The sequence below is a fragment of the Cicer arietinum genome, chromosome 4 (genome assembly GCF_000331145.2).
Source record: "Cicer arietinum cultivar CDC Frontier isolate Library 1 chromosome 4, Cicar.CDCFrontier_v2.0, whole genome shotgun sequence".
Taxonomy (NCBI): Eukaryota; Viridiplantae; Streptophyta; class Magnoliopsida; order Fabales; family Fabaceae; genus Cicer; species Cicer arietinum.
In genome coordinates this window covers 9,341,774-9,359,698 of record NC_021163.2, presented here as the reverse complement: position 1 = coordinate 9,359,698, position 17,925 = coordinate 9,341,774, and the positions used below count along the sequence as shown (strand labels likewise).

The 17,925-nt window shown below is 25.9% G+C and overlaps 1 protein-coding gene and 2 non-coding genes across 3 annotated transcripts; all 3 read right to left on the bottom strand.

Annotated features, from left to right (window-relative positions):
* Positions 1-5,506: 5,506 nt before the first annotated feature.
* Positions 5,507-6,186, bottom strand: LOC101492970 (small polypeptide DEVIL 4). The gene has a single exon (XM_004496144.4). The coding sequence runs from the start codon at positions 5,912-5,914 to the stop codon at positions 5,759-5,761; it is 156 nt and encodes a 51-aa protein (XP_004496201.1). The 5' UTR covers positions 5,915-6,186; the 3' UTR covers positions 5,507-5,758.
* A 6,896-nt stretch (positions 6,187-13,082) lies between these two features.
* TRNAD-GUC (transfer RNA aspartic acid (anticodon GUC)) lies at positions 13,083-13,154 on the bottom strand. Its single transcript has one exon. It is a non-coding gene; the product is annotated as a tRNA-Asp (tRNA).
* Positions 13,155-17,239: 4,085 nt separating this feature from the next.
* TRNAD-GUC (transfer RNA aspartic acid (anticodon GUC)) lies at positions 17,240-17,311 on the bottom strand. Its single transcript has one exon. It is a non-coding gene; the product is annotated as a tRNA-Asp (tRNA).
* Positions 17,312-17,925: the final 614 nt, after the last annotated feature.

Here is a 17,925-nt window from a genome sequence, read left to right as displayed (position 1 = left end):
TCAATATTATTATTTATTTTCAAGTGAATCAAGTAATAATACAGTTTTGTTGTAAGTTTAATTACATTTTTCATCCATTTGATTTATTTTATACTCGGTCTAGAAATCTTAATACTTTTGTAGTATTATATTTCATTACTCTATTAATTTACTAGCATATATCTATAAAAGAATTTAATTATACCTAAAATAAATTTAAAAGTGTAAAAATTTAAAAATAATTGATAAATTCGATGCTTGATGTTTTAATTGACAAAAAAAAAAACAATTTTTAAACAAAAATTGGCGAAATTTTATGTTTTAATTAGTGAGGGTATAAAAAAAGTTAATCAATTAGGTGAATTGTATTAGATGAAAAGGAGTTAAGGAAATTTGATCAAGTTTTCAATGAGAATTGGAAACTAGTTTAGTTTAGTGCTCAATTAAAACTCTATCGTAAATTGTTCCTTTATTCGCTGAAGTGTTTATTCAGGTGGCGATTGAGCCTCTTATGTTCACATTATAAAGAGGCATTAAGTAGTCACATGTTGGATTATTCTTGATGTATTAATATGCATTTTTACTAGTTTGGTCATGGAGTTATTACGAGATGATGTCTCAATTATTGAGGTTGTAATGAGTAGTTGTTCTACAAAATGTTTTGCCGTTAAAATAAAAAGTACTCTGTTCAAACTTAGTTATTGAAATTTGGTACTCTAGTTTAGAATTATGGACCCGATTGTTGTATATTGTAAAAACGAATTTTCATATTTTATAATTAGATATTATTTTTTTTTTTTTTCTTAAAAACATATATTGTTTAATTTTTGTTTATTGCAGTGAAAATAATTTATTTAAAAAATATATTTTAATTATAACAAAAATATTTTGAGAAACTGTTAAAATGAACTAATCTTTTGAAACAATTTTTATATTTATTTTTAAAAATTTTATAATAAACAGAAACAAAGTTAAAAAATAATTAATTTGTTAAACTAGTTTTTACGAAAAAATCCATAATAAACGGATCTATATATGAGGATTTTTAATAAATTAGGAGAATTGAAAAACGTTTTATTGATGAAAATGAGTTAATGAATTTTGATTGTAATAATTAAAATATCCACAGATTAATATTCAAAAAAATTATTGAAGGACCAAATTATATATTTTCTAAATTAGAGTACCAAAAATAAAATAAAATTTATATCATAGAACACATAAAATACCATATAACTTTGTTAAAAATGATAAAATAAAGTTTAAATACCATAATGTATATACAAAATGAAATAAATTCAACTTAAGAATATGAATTGAAAATTTTAGTATAAAAATTATTTTTAAACTATACTTATATGTATATATTATCTTAGAGGTTCACAAAATATGTTCAAATATATTTAATTCACTTATGAATTATGGTTGAACATATGGTATTATTAAAGTCGATTGGAAGGGAGATTAGGATGAGGATGTAAAATAAGGTTAGGGGATGTACCAAAACTAGAAATGAAAGAAGGAGAGGAGGGACCACAAGACAAGAAGGGACATGCTGTGACTGAAAAAGAATCAAAAGTACGTGGTAGGGTTTAGGATAAGGGTGGCACACGTGGGTACCATAAGGCTGCCATTTGACCAAACCAAACCCATCTGTCCTTGAGTTCTTCACATACACAATATTCACTCACTTTACTTCCATAATATTCTTATCCTTTTATTATATGATATTCTCCAATTAAATTAAAAACAACCTTTTCTAAAGTGTTTTTTAACCACCATTTTTTTCCCATTGATTCTTTAAGATAGCAGGATAATTTTACGTGGAACGCATCCAACACTAAACATAAATATATCATTTTGTAGAGATTTAAATTTGAATTTATTATTATTATTATAACAGTTGAATTTATTTCTCTAGAGATATAAAAAGAAACAAGAAATTCACTCATTCACCGACATGGAATATTCACAAAAGATTTTGGTTGATACATAAAGAATGGATAATTATCATGAATATTTATGCCTTTTTTTATACTTTAATGTACTTTTATGACAAACTATCACAAAGAATGTGAAACATATTTATCTCCTAATTTACTTTATTGACAAAGCCGCATCCTGTCATTATTCTAAGATTAAAAATAATTATAGTCCCTTTACAATCTTATCAAATATAATTTCTCTACAAATACTTTTATCATGTTTAGTCCCAACTATTATATAGCCTTTGAAAAAATTCTAACGCATTTGTTCTACGAGTGTAATAAAATAGTTTGGTGGTTTGAGAGATTAAAATAATAAAGAAATCATTATTCAATTTTCTTTTCTTATAAAATTAATAATTAGTAATTATTGATATTGATTATATATACTTTATTTTAAACATTGATTATATAATTATTCTTAAAATTATATTCCCTCAATACCTAATTATGAATATCTACTGAACAAAAAAATTATCTCTGAACAAAAATCCATTGCAAATTAATAAACACGTTTAAATTCTTTTTTAAAATATTCTTCCATTAATATTATTAGTTTTTTAAGATATAAAAAGTTGGCAGTTATACATAGTTAATACTTAAATAATAACTACATATAAAATATACACACACAAAATATACGTATTTGAGTGGTTGATATTTGGTGATACTGCTAAAACTTGTTACACACATTATATCCAATTATACTGTATCAGTTATTGTAGAATATATAAGACTCGATTCATACTGCAAATCTGTTTTGTCTCGTAAGCTATCAGATAGGTGTGACGATCTCAAAAAAAATTAAAATAAGGATAAAGTAGAAAAATAATCGAATTCGAGTTATCCGTCTCGTTTCAAATTAATTTAAAGAAAAATAACTATTTTAAGTTATTATTAATTCATCGTCTCTAAAAAATTAATTACTAATTTAATTATTTATAGTTTGTAAAATAATATTATGAATTATTACTTTTAAATGAATTGACAAGTAGTAACTATATGTGACTTATTATGATTTTTTTTTTATATTTAATTATTATTTTTTAATTTAAAAAATATTATTTGGTGTTTTATCTTAAGAACAATTCAATCTCATTTTTATTTCATACTATCTTTAATAAATCTGTAAAATATCGGGTTTAATCGAATTATACAACGAATTATAATTTAAAATTTAAGCTGATCAAATATTAAAACTGGGTAAATTACAAAACAAACCCGAAGTCGTCATTTTTGTAAATCCTTATACCTTAATATTTAGGGTTGAAAAGATGAGGAAACGATGTGGGCCATTGAATTGGATACGTGGCACACGTGAAAGTGGGCTATGAGCCAATAATTCATTAAGGCCCATACGCACAGACAGATTTGACTATTAACTCACGCATTATTTTGTTCTTTATCGACTTGAAAGTGCGGTGTCTCAAGCACTTATTTCTCTTAATAGCTTAATTTAAAACTTGAATGAAAACTTAAATATTTCTATTATAGTAAGATTTTAATGCATTTGATGTTGTTAGGTTGAAGACAAGGGGATCTAATCACATACCCACGCATTTTCACTACTATTGAAAACAACAACAAGATCCATCTCAACCTTACCCTTGTGTCGTTGCACACCAAGTCACCTACTATTATTATTAACTTGAATGCACAATTCATGTTTCCCAACAACAGTATTTAAATATCATATTTCAAGAGGAAGAGGATATACAACCATGAGCAATATCAGTTAGGATCCGTATATTATGTTATGTATTTCTTTTTCGACAATTGTATATATATATTTTTTTTTACACATTTATATATTTTTTAACAACTTATTTTTCATTAATAACTTTATCAATTTTCATAAATTGGATTAGTCTAAAAAAATCATATTAATTAAAAAAAAATTGAAGTGGAAAAAAACTAATTGATAGTTTATTTTACCAAATTATTTTAATATATAATATGTTATATTACTTAAAATATAAGTGTATATATAATTTTAATTCTTCCCTCTCTCTTTTTATATATACATATCATTTCATTAAAATTTAGTTTATGGGTATGAGTCAATTCTTTATAAGAATTCGACTTAACTTTGTTGCATATGAAAGAAAGACTATAAAAAAAATAAAGATATGATTCTTTTTTTACAATTCTCTATTCTCTATATCGCAGTATTTTACAAAAACCGCTTGATGCAAGTTAACTATATTTGTTTGTTAAATTTTTAGGTTTAATTTTATTTTAACTCATTGGTTCTTAATTAAAGTAGTATATCTAATAAGCGCAATATTTTCAATGAATTAAGATTTGAGTCAAGTTGTCACTTGACTTATTCTAATCAGTTTTATTTCTTAGATATGTTCATTTAATAAATGCAATAGTGGCATTGAATTAAAAAAATTTGTCATTTTGATTTTTACTCAACATGCAAAATTTCATTCGAACATTGATCATTTTAAGTGACTTTTTTTTTATAACATCTCATTAATAAAATTTTAAAATATTATTAATTTAATAATTTAATTAATTAATCATGAATCTTATTAATTTATTCAATTATTAAATTATTAAATTAAAGATTAAATTGTTAAATTAAAAATTAAATAGTTAAGTTATTAAATTAAAATAATTTTAAAATTTTATCAATAATGTATCATTAAAATTATATATAACATATGATACGATAAAATTAATACTAAAAAATCTAAAAGAATTAATTTAAAAAAAAAACTAAAAATAAAAATTAATATATTTAAAAGAATTAAATAATATTTAAACTTAAATTATTTTATACATCATTTATCACGGCTTTGTTAAAACTGCAGCTCTTCATATAAACTACCCTTTTGGGTTAAAAAAAGGAGAAAAGGTAGATTCCATATAAAATGTTACTGCTATGCTGGCAGTTCCAATTCTATACTCATCAACAAAATCTCCACTTCAAATGATTAACGGTCCTACATCACCTGTCTAATTATTTATACCACTTGCTATTATCTTAATTTTCATATACAGTATCTTTGAGTAAAAAAAAAAAAAACTTTTCTTATTATTTTGTTATTTAAATCCTCTTATATATTTCAGTTTTGTCGGGTATTCTTAGCCAACTTTGTTTTCTCTTAATATTTTGCACATATTACAATATTCTTATACTGAAGTCTACTTGTGTCTACTATTTTCCACTTGGTACATTCTAAAGAAATAAACAAAAAGGATATTATAGATCTTCATTAATTTTGTAATGCATTATTTGTTTTGCTAAAAGATAGTGAATTTTCCTTTAGGAATCGGTTAAGGCAAAACAAAAATTTGTTCCTAGATTAATTTCAACGGATTAGAAAGAAAAAAAACATAAAAATGTACTAGCTTGTGTACAACTAAACTAGTTCTATTTATAAATTCCCAAAATCTAAGAAAAGACACCAAGTCAGAAGCAATTACGAAGATTCAGAAGAACAAAATAAATAAGTAAAAATGAATGGAGAAATTGAGTGAAGGATAGTATAAGAGTAATTAAAATTGACTTTGAAAAGTGCACGACAAAATTGAAATTGTTAAATCACTAATATAATTCATTGATATTCCAATGTACATAATAGGCTAGCAACTCATGACAAACAAAAAATTGTTACGCTCTCCCATAATATCCATCCGTCAGCTATTTACACCCCACCATGAATTAAAGGAAGAAGGTAAAAAGAAAAGGCAAAAAAGAGAAAGAACCAATCTTGTTCAATTGCATGGAAGCAAGCTTGGACTTCTAAGTCTTAAAGACCTCAACTTAACTAACTACTTAATTAGTCATGCCAACATAGAAGCATGACCACACACCTTCTTATTATGTATAGCCTAGCCCTTTGTTCTTTGAGAACTCCTCCAAGTCCTCTACTTGATGTTGTTGATGATAACCTTCTTTTTGAACCTCCAATAGTAGCACTATTACCCATTTTCATTTCTAGAGTCAAGTAGTGTTCAAACACTTTGAAAATGAAAAAGGGGTTGTTTCTTTTTGTTTTGGAAGTTGAGTTGTGTGTGAAAAACTTGGTTTTTAGAATTGGGGGTGTGATGGGTTCTTATAGAACTTTGAGGTAGTGGTCCAATCCCACGTTGGTCTTAGTAAAGAGGCACCGATGGGGCATGAAAGGGCGTGCAATGCCTCCAAAACCAACAGACAACACACAAATTGGACCCCACCTTACCATTTTGGAATCCATACCCCTAATAAACGGGGATTTATAAAAAACAAACCAAGCAATTCAACAATACTTCTCTTTCTTACATTTTGCTATGTCACATTCTATCATTCTAATCCCAACCCTATGCATAGGCACCACCTACTAGTATAACGATGTTTATCATTTTAATCATGGTGTAACCATCACCTATAAGAATTGTATGGTGCACCAGATGTGATGAGATAGTTATATATAAAAATAATAATTTTTTTAATTAAAATTATAATTTTCAAAGTGTATAGTCAGGATAAGAAATTAAAATTTTCAACTATATATGTGGCAGAATTATTTAGAAATAATTATTTTATGATTAAATTCAAATAATATTTGTAATAACATTTTAAGATATATTGAGATATTTTATATATGTAGTTAATTACAATTAATTATCATTTTCAAGTGATCAATTACATGTAAATTTAAATATCTAAGAATTGTAATTTATCACATCCAAATTCATGAATAATGAAATTAAATTAATAATTAACAAATTTTAATATTTAACATGTTTAATAACCATTTATTAAAGGTAGTAATCACTTATTTTAAACGATCTTAACCACTAAAAAATCATTATAAATTTTTTAAAATTTTAGATGTTGAAAGATCACAAGTGCTTATTTTTACATCTTTTTAGTTCATAAGATGCCCTTAATTTGTGCATGATAGGTGAGTTTATGGTTGCCCATGAAGACAAAAGTCTTTTCTTTCTTTCTATAATGCTTCTTATTTTGTTGTTTCTTTCTATCTTTCGTTGGATCCACATAATCAGGGACACGACTAATAGATGGGAGTTTGGTTTTGTTGAATCCTACACAAGATTTCATAACAACAACCATTTGAAAGATTTTAGATTATAATGGTATCTAATTTATTATTACCTTGACTCTTTAGAAAAATGGTACACATAATTAGGCCCCAGCCATCAACATCAAGGTTTGCATTCCACTGTAAAAATCATACTTATCAATGATATAAAGTTTATAAATTATTGATGTCTTGGGCGATCACTCAAGGAACCAATTTGGTAAGCATAACCCTAATCATGAATCTAGATTTTTTTTTCAAAACCACACGAATGATGTAGTCACACAATTTAGACTATTAAAATAAAATTGAATTATTTATATTTCAATTTTAATATTTTAAATTAAAAATATCAAATCAAAACATGAATTGATAAATTTTCATCCGACGGCTTACATTTTTTTTAACTGTATTAAATGCACAATTACTTGATGTCAATACGACATTATCTACCAAGATAAAAACTTGAATTTCATTAGTTTTATTAGATACCAAAATCTAAAAAAAGCACTACTTTTATGATTTAGAAATTTCATCCAACTTATGTCCTGTTTTCTTTGATTTTAAATTACATATACAGTATTTGATTTATTTGGAATTATTAGCTGTGAGAGTTTTTTGAAATTAGTTCAAACCAAACCCTTTAGGCAAAAGCTGCATAATGGATATCCAAAACAAACCGAATATCGGAATATGTTACAGGATTCTGACAGATTTGGAGCAGAGTGCAAGAATATGGAAGCAGTATATTTGTGCATGAGCTAAGACTTTGAATTACAAGATTCTTACACATTATGATAGGCCACAAATTTTCTGCCCCTTCACATTGTCTTTTGTTTCCACCACAGAATATCCAAATAAGTACTATTAGAAAAAAGATGGAAATTTTTCATAAATACTGATTAGAATCTCTTGCTCCTAAAAGTTCAATAAAAAAATTTCATGTTAACTTGTGTCTTTTAAGTATATATCAAATATATTAAAAATAACTAAAGTGGTTTTGCATATTGCTAATGTAATGAATCAACGGTGAGAATTAAAATTTATATTTTTTTTTCTGCAAGATGTAAAGAGCTAAAAAAAAAAAAGCAGCACAGGACGTAAGTTTCAAGCTTTTGACTTGAGATTCCATATGAAAGGACACGAGATTTTATATAAATGGTAAAAACAGAGTTAAGTGATTAATTAAATTAATCATGAATTGCACGGATCAATCGTCCACTTGCTTTAGCTCATGCTCTCCTCAAGTCACTTATGCTAACATTTTGTTCCAGCGGCTTGTTCTAATGACAATCTTAATCTTATTTTATTCTTTCTTGTCTACACTCTACAGTATTTATGCAAATTTAAGCACTTAATATTGAACCAACCGCTTCTCGGTCTTGTTTGAGCACATTTGAATTGAATTATTCGAATTTATTTATCCATAAACAAGTATGAGTCTATTTAAAAAAACTATCTAAACAACTAAATGTTATTTTATTGTATTATAAAAGCCCTTTAATTTATGCCAACAAAATTTTGTGTTGTAAGAATAATTTATACAATAAGTGTATATACTATAAACCATAAAAAAAGTTATTTATCTAAAAAAACATATGTATGAATTGAAAGTAGGTCTTACACAATTACAATGTATCATAGTAATTAAAATAAAAGTTATATTTTTAATTTCAATAAAATTACAGTGTGAATGTGATTTCAGATAACTTACATAGTAACGTATTTGTACGTAGTTTTAGTAAAGTATGAGTGACATAGCAGTCAATGATTTGGCACGTGCAATTAATTATGTTTTGAGTTAAGTTGGTAGTAACTTTGTTTGTCTTTTATTACTCTGATATATATATAGTGAAGTTAAGCAATTGTCTGAACAGAACATTAGTAGTAAAAGTGAAGGGAGAATGAGTTTACTTAATATGCATTTGAGGTATGGGTGCAGTTGTTTATAAGAGAAAATGAAGCTTTGGGAGTTAAAAACATCAGAGACATAGGTGGTAACATTAATGTCTGAAATGCTCTGTAATCAAAGTGGTCCAACAATGGTAGTAGTAATTAGTAGTATATTTTGAAACTCATAAAAAATTGGTCGGTTGTAGTAAACAAGGAAGTCAGAGTTGCACGTGAAGTTTTCGTGATTCACAACACCATTGCCTGCGGTACAATCAACATATAAACTATTCATTCTATATCAGTTGCTACTAATTCACCACTCTTTTTCACCCTTACTATGTTAGTACTAGCAAATAACAAAACTGAATGTAATTGTATTAACAGGAAGCTTCTGTTGAGTACCAAAACACACACTGTGGATAAAGAACATCTTCCTTCCCTTATGTACGAAAACATTACTAACACTTCAAATGTTTAATTGGTAACTGGTAATTTAGTACTTAATTAACCAGCATGGTTCATAGCTGGTTATGAAGCATTGACAGCTCTAATAATTACTGTTGTTGACAATAAGGTCCCCACAGGTGCTAGATAACAATGCATATGCAACTTTGGAATTCCAGCCACAGCTAATTCATTTGGATTCTTATATATAACTACATTACTAATTGTAATACTTTAGTCTCACATGTTGTCTATCTATTCTAAGAAAAAGTCATCACTAATAATATGTGATGGAATTTCACACCTCTTTTTTCTGTTTTTCTTTTAACATATGTGCAAATCTTGTACGGGATAAAAATGAGGAAAAATAATAGAAATTCTAATATTTAATGCGGTGCTAGCTACTATGTTCAGTTCACACGAATTGTACCACAAAATATATAATAAATGAGGTGCAAAATTTATATGGGTAGCATTTGAAGACTTTCTACATATAGGTATAAAGATAAGAATGGCAGTGACAACTGACAAGAAGTTTATTAAGTCATTTATGAATAATTATTGCCACAGATCTAGTGGTAAGTTTGAGTAATCTTAACCTTTCAGAAAAATGTAGATTATGTAATCTAAGACTAACAACACTTGGCCTCAAAGAGTTTGTCCCTATTCTTCAGTCATGATCATGAAAGTACTCAATTCTAGAGATCCGGAGTAGGATTTCATATTCAAGTAAAGTAAAGTGGTCATCCTTTGAAAAATCTATATAGTAGTTACCATGTCCTTCACTCAATCAAATGAAATATAAAAAATTAAAGTGAGAAGAAGTTGAAATGTCTTTTCATGCTCTATAAGAGTCTAATTAAAGGGCAAGAATTAGTTTTTATTTGTTATGTGATCACAGCTGGCATAAGGAAACATTAAACAAAAAAAGTGTCATACTAAGATAGTGTCATGTTATTGTCACGATTTCGATCATTCAACGCCTTCTCAAAACATATCTAACATAAAGAAGATTTACACGTGCGGTCAAAAGATTCCAGTTACATCTCCATCAGACTCCAGGTTCTTTCCTTTCTTTTTCTTTTTCACATTAAATAGTATTTTTTATTATCAACATAATTCAATTTTCATATTCCAATAAAGCTTTTTATCTTAAATATATAATATATAATTTTTTAGTTTATTAATATTTAATTTTTTTTTAACAATTTCTCTTACAGTTTTTTTAGATTTTATTGTTTCCTTCTTTACAATTTTAAATCACCTAAATCGAGTTTCTATCATCTTTTTTATTATAAGTGTTATTCAACTCTCTCTTTGATGTTTTTATTCTTCTATCAGTTTTATCACATAAAATACTGGATACACTCCTCCATTTCAATAATTCAATTTAAATTTTATAGTTTACGTCTCCTTCTATTTTTCCGTTATTTAATATTTTGGACTCAAAATATTTAAAACATGTGACTTATGATATGAAATGATTTTCAACTTTTACTTCTAAATTAAATATATTTTGTATGCGTTCGTAAGAGTATTATTTGATCTATTTTCTCTACAGTCTAATTATATTATTATATTTCTCATATAACATTTTTTTTTCTTTTTGAAGTTGTTAAAGAACTCAGCACATGTTCCTTCACTCTCAAGTCTCTCACACCTCCCATTAGTGTGAGAGCATCACTTCCTATTCACACAAAAAATGAAATGGAAAAAATTACCACTTTGATTAATAATGATTAAAATGTTGAAGAAAAGGTGTTTTCAAAATAAAGTCAAGATAATACTCAGTTCCTGGAGCTGAGCTTTAGTGAATATACCACCCTTTTTCTATTCCTTAGTCCTGACTCTGCCATTTACCTAATAACCTACATGATTAAATCTTGAAGAAAAGGTGATTTCAGAATAGAAATGAAGATAACACTCTCAATTATTGAACTGAACTTCGGTGAACCCACCATCCTTTTGTATTCTTCACTGAGTTTGATCTTTGGATAACAAAAATTGATTTTGAATAAATTTAATTTTATAAAATTGTTTTGGCAAAAAATTAAGTGAACCATAAATTTGAGACTAAAAATCAATTGTAAAGACAATAATTCCAAATTCTAGCTTAAGTTAGAATCAATTTTACATCTCTAGAATTAATTTATCTTCATTTAAAATATTTGGATGGTAGATGAGTTTTGCAAAATCGCAGTAATTCTGTGATTTGATTGAAGCTCTGAAGTGTAACTTTTTTCAAAATCACAATGATTCAGTAAGATTGTGCCAATGTCACGGCTATATTGCAGTGTCATTTTCCATAGTGCTGCTGAATTGCACGTAATAGCATTAGCTGCAGCCTCAGCTTTTGCATTAAAGACAATACCAAAAGGCATTCCATTCAAAGTAGGGATGTAAAGTTGCTTTTGCATTCAGCCTTTTGTCGTGCTTTGAATCAGACTATTGGTATTAAATATGAATATAGGAATCAAGTTATTGACAATTTAACTTATGAGGCTATTATTACCCGTGCTTAATCCAGGGAATGATTATAAGAAAATGGCATAATTTACAAACACTTTGAAACTCCAGCATCATTAATCATATATGATAGATAGGATTTGACAGTTAATACCCATTTCATGTTATTCAAGAATAAAACTCTGGTCCAAAGATGTTGGAAAATATTCTGTAAAAGTATAATAGAATTAACTCAGAATTAATATACTTAAGTTTAATTAGATTGACAAATTTGTTGGGGTAAAGCTTGTATATATATTCTGTCTTTATGCTGTTGAGATGGCCTACAATGTTACTTTATTTTAATATTCACATGGATTTCGAAAGATTAAATTTCAAAGGAAGCTATATATCTAGATTCTTGTGAACCTTAGCTAGTTATAAGAAATGGTTAACCTGCCATAGGATTGAGTAAAGTGCTGTTGCAATTATCAGCTGATGCAGATGAAGTTTATCTGATGATGATTTACTTCTGTGGTGGAACATATCTGAAAAGGAAGGATCACACACGTAGTCAATTATCTATGGACTACATTTGGATGCTGACAGTGTCAGGTATCTAATAAAGACATGGACTCGATAAGAATATACCACACGTATATATTTGGTTTATTAAAATCCCTGTTAATCATAGTTATTAAATGGAGATTCAAATCATGTATTAAAAGACCTACTTTTTCAATGGTGCATATTAAAATACATGATCAATAAAAATATGATATTTTTAAGTAAAATCAAGTGTAATAACAGAAATATAAGCTGATACATCATCAATAATTCAAGATTTAAGTCATGAATAGAATAGTCGTTGGCTATACAAAGTTGAAAAGGAAAAAGATGTTTAGTAAGTTACTAACAATAAGTTTAAGTTATGATGCATTATAACGAACCCGGATTAAAGATGAGATTTATGTCCAAAATAGATATGCACACAAAGATTTGTGATATGACTCACATGCATGGTAAGATATATTGATATTGAAATACAAAAACATGGTACAATAGTATATGTTACTTTTGTTTTATTGGCAATTATAGAAAGTTTATGATTACATGTTGGTTATGAATAAGAACAAGAACCGTTCTTATTCTTCCTTCTCTTAATAGAGTTGGGACTTCAAAAGCAGGGAAATACCAATCTTTTGAATATGCTATATATATATATTTGCCACTATACACATTTTTCTGGTTGTTAAAGAGCATAAGAGAGAAAACAAGTTGAGTGAGACAAAAATATCGCCGTTGCCGGGGATCGAACCCGGGTCACCCGCGTGACAGGCGGGAATACTTACCACTATACTACAACGACCTTGTTGTTTCATGATTCATCCAGTTCATATCTCTCGTATATTAAATAAAGATTATCATATTTTATAGAAGTTTCCGTTTACTACGACAAAATTTAAATTAACATGAAAATTAATTTGACAGATGTAGATACAAATGCTTTATTTTGTCAAAGAAAAAAATATATACAAATGCTTTAGTTATCTTTTTAGTTACATTGTATGGGTCCAAAATTAATAAAACAATAAGACAAAATTAAACTCTCAAAATAATATAGGGGAGATATTTCATAAGAAGTGTAAGAATTTAATTTCACAAGCTTTCCTTTTATGTTTACTAATTTAATATAGTATCAAAAGTGAACAGAAAATCACTTTGTTTTATTACAAAAAAATTACATCTTTAACCATAAAAAAATTTGTACCGATATAAACTATATATTTTTTGTTTTAACAATCACCGGTATAAATTATTTTGAAAATCATAGTTCAATATTTATTTTTAATGAACGGCTTCAATATCATTTTTAAAATAACAATTTATATAATAATATTCAAGAGTGCCATAAAAACCATTTGCTTAAAACACATACATGAATGGGAAAAAAAAATACATAAAATGGTTAAAACAAAGGTTGGTTAAATTTTGAATATGTTTATTTTAAAAGTATATGAAATACACCATCACAAAACCTCGTCGCTACCCACATTTAAGTAAACTTACTTTTTTAAATAGACTAAGTTACATTTGTGGTCACTTAACTTAATTTCAGGTAATGTTTTAGTCCTTTATCTTCTTTTTTTTTCCGATTTGGTCCTTTATTTTAATTTTAAGTGACAATTTGATATTTTATGTTTTAAAATTTCAACAATGATATAATTTTTTATACAAAAATTCAAAAAAAATTTCAATCAAAACTCATAAAATTAATTATATTCTTCAATATAATACAAATTTCATCAAATTCGTAACGCAAATCTTCAAATAAACTCATATTTTCGTACTTTATTTGATATTTTTAGGAATAAATGACTAAATCGGGAAGAAAAAAAAGATAAAGGACTAAAACGTTACCTGAAATTAAGTTAAGAGACCACAGATGTAATTTAGCGGACATTATGAATGAGTGAGGGTTTGGTGAAACTGATAGAAGATGGATATAGGAGAGAAGATGGATATAGGAGGGTTTTAATTTTACGTTTACAACGTTATTTTTAAATGGGTCGATCCATCTTAGATTTTTCTTATAGAAATATCACTTTTTTTTGTTTAATCTAACCAAATTATTCTACTTTAAAATAAAAAATAATTTTTTTTTTCAAATAGATTACATCTCCAAATGCGACCAACTACAATATTATGAAAATAATAATAATAATAATAATAATAATAATAATAATAATAATTTGATATTTTTTAAAAATAAGACAATTTAATCAAATTAAAAAATTGCCCATTTTTACACGTAGTGTCAGCTTGACTGACAATAAAGTTAATTTATGAAAAACATAACCAAAATAAATTCAATTTAATGATAGCATCGGTTTGTCGACGTTATACGACGCGTGTTGTGTCAGAGTCAAGACACAACGCTACATTTTAAAGCCAAATGCTTATTTTATAATAGTACATGTGCCACGCTTTGGAGTTGTGGACCATCCTAACATATTTATGCTACGAGCTTAATGGCTCGAAATGTATATTGATCGAGTTACATTGCGTTTTGCCCATGTGTTTTAATTCAATCTCTCTTTTAATCTTGTTGATATCAGATACGGTTTAATAAATTTTAATTTTTGAAAAACTTATTTTACGAAAGCAGTTGTTATGGGCGTTACAAAAAGTTTGGACGGGCAATATATATAATTGTAACATAACTTTTATACTTCCATTGGAATTAATTTAACTAGAACATTGTTCGTGCGTTATGCAGTTGTAATATGTAAACAAAATTAATATGAATTTTTTTAATAATATTTTTAAGTTTATAAAAATAATTTGTTATATAAAAAATAATGAATAAAATAGAATGGTAAATATTTAAATATTTTAACAAAATAAGATTGATTTTTACTTTAAAAAATATGATTAAAAGCAGATGAGTAACTATTGTATACATTTTCTTTTGAACATCAATTATTATAAAATATTTTATTCCTATAAAAAGTAAAATATATGTTTTGTAAGCATTGATTTGATATATATTTGTAAATATTGATTTTATGATAATTTATTTTTATTTTACTTTTCATCTTATATGTACTATTATTTCTTATGTTTTATATTTTTGTATCTCATTTCCACTTAAGTTTTAAATAATTATTTCTTAATTAAATATGTTATATCATGTAATTCTTTTAAATATATTTTGATTATATTATTTTTTTTTAAATGTTTGAAAATGATAACATGTGACTATTTGATTTTGATTATTTTTATTTTCAAATGAAATCATTATTTGATTTCTTCTTCTTTTAATCTATAAGTCTAATATTTTGAAATGAGTGTATTTATTTTATGAATAATTTTTATATATTAAATATTTTCTTTGTTTTTGGAGGAATATAATATATAGCTGAGGTATAAGATATAAGTCTAATATTTTTAAATTATAGTATTTGTTTTATAAACTATTTTTTTAATAAATATTTTCTTTTTATATTGGATAAATAAAATATATTATTTCCGAGCATTATTAAAAAAAATTACACAAACCGAACATTATTTTGAAAATATTCAATGTGTAATTGATGATTTTTATTTTTTCAATAAATATCCTCCACTATTCTTTTGTTTTTTGTATAGGCTTGCTAATTAAAATGATTTTGTTTGTTTCAATAGTTTTTATTTATTCTAAATGAAACTTCATTAAATTATTTATACATAAGTTTTATTATTGATAGTTAAGATGCGGTGATTATATTTTTATATATTTTACGGTTTTTTTTAATAGGTAAAACACCGTTGATACATTTTTGAATAGGAATGTTTATCTAAGAGATGACTGGAACGCTTCGTCTTCTCTCTCCAGTCTCGACCTTCCTTTTTCTTTTTCTTTATCATATCCAATTTCTTTTTCCCATTCAATCAACTACATGAATCTGTCAAAATTTTCACAGCTTTTTCAATCAGGTAAGTAAAAGGCGCATGGCTGATTTAGTTGTTCTCATTCAACTTTGTTGTGCCAACTTTTATTTATGCAAAATTTGATTTTGTTTTTCCCATTAAAAAAAAGTTTGATTTTGTTTTTGGTTGTCAAGGCTCAAGTGTCCATCGCAATTAAGATTTTAAAAGACTTTTTGATGGATTGATTTGTAACAGAAAATTTCAAAAAATTTGATAAATTTTAATGGATTTTCTCATTTAATCACTAATACATCAATAATAATAATAATAATAATAATAATAATAATAATAATAATAATAATAATAATAATAATAATAATAGTAGTAGTAATAATAATAATAAGGATTAAATATTTTATTTTACTAAAAGTTAAATAAATTTATAGTTCCTAATAATATTATTTTTAATTTCTATAAAGAAAATCTCAATATTTTAGTCCACAAATAATTTTTTTATTCAGTTTTAGTGTCAACTTTAAAATATATAATGTAAATAATTAATATTTTTAATCTCAATCAAATGAAAATAATAATCTCAAATCTTAAATCTACTAATAATAATAACATTAAACTCTAACCCCTAATTCCTAAACTTTAAATTCTATAACACAGAAGAAAAGAAAATTATTATTTAAATTATAACACAAGACAACCTTATACTCAACAACTAGACAAACATTTTTTTTAATAAATAAAACTATAAATAAAAACATAATAATTGAGAGAAATACTATCGTAACTAAACATAAGAAATCAAAATCAAATTTTTTATTTAACAAAAAAATATACTAACTTAAAATCAATAATAAAATGAAGAACCAACAGAACATATTAATACGAGAAATACATGAAAAACTAAAAAAAAAAAAAAAAAAAAAAAAAAAAAAAAAAAAAAAAAAAAAAAAAAAACAACTAAAGCAACCTAAAAGTAATAAGAAGAACAACAAAAATAGAGATCCAACAAAAATAATAATCACAAAACGCCGTTGCCGGGGATCGAACCCGGGTCACCCGCGTGACAGGCGGGAATACTTACCACTATACTACAACGACCTTGTTGATGAAAATTGAACACATTGTTTAATTAATAATTAATTGTTTTCCTTTTCAAATCCCAAAAAATCATTACAACGGCTATATCTTAATTATGTTGCTTTAAATGACCATGTCCACATATATGGATGGATATGTTTTAAGCATCATGAGTAGGGGCGGTTTCTCTCTTATCAACGAGGTAGGTATGAACTATGGTCTATATGGCTACTTCAATTGGTAAACAAAAGAAAAGTAATAGATACCTAAAAATAATTAAATTATAGTTATGATGTTATCATATTAGAAACAATACATCTTCGATCTATAGCTCTGCGAGATTAAAGTAAATGTCGCTTCTTTGAACGATCATTTTTTTTATTGTGAAAAGATTTTAACGAATTAAATCTATTATTTATGGTGTTTATATTTTTTTTTAGTTTTAAAATCTATGTTTGGTCGTCTGAACTCTATGCTTCTTGAATTATAAATTTTGGTCTGATAATATAATTTTTAAGAAAATTGTGACTATAGTTGATAAGAGTTTTGTACTCATGTTCTAAAAGGGGATCTTGAAACTTTATTGGAAATTTATTTCTCTTCTAGTAATTCGACAAAATAATCCAAAGCCAATT

What these genes read in the sequence shown, in the direction of transcription:
- LOC101492970 (XM_004496144.4), bottom strand. Translation starts at nt 5,914, where the DNA reads ATGAAAATGGGTAATAGTGCTACTATTGGAGGTTCAAAAAGAAGGTTA.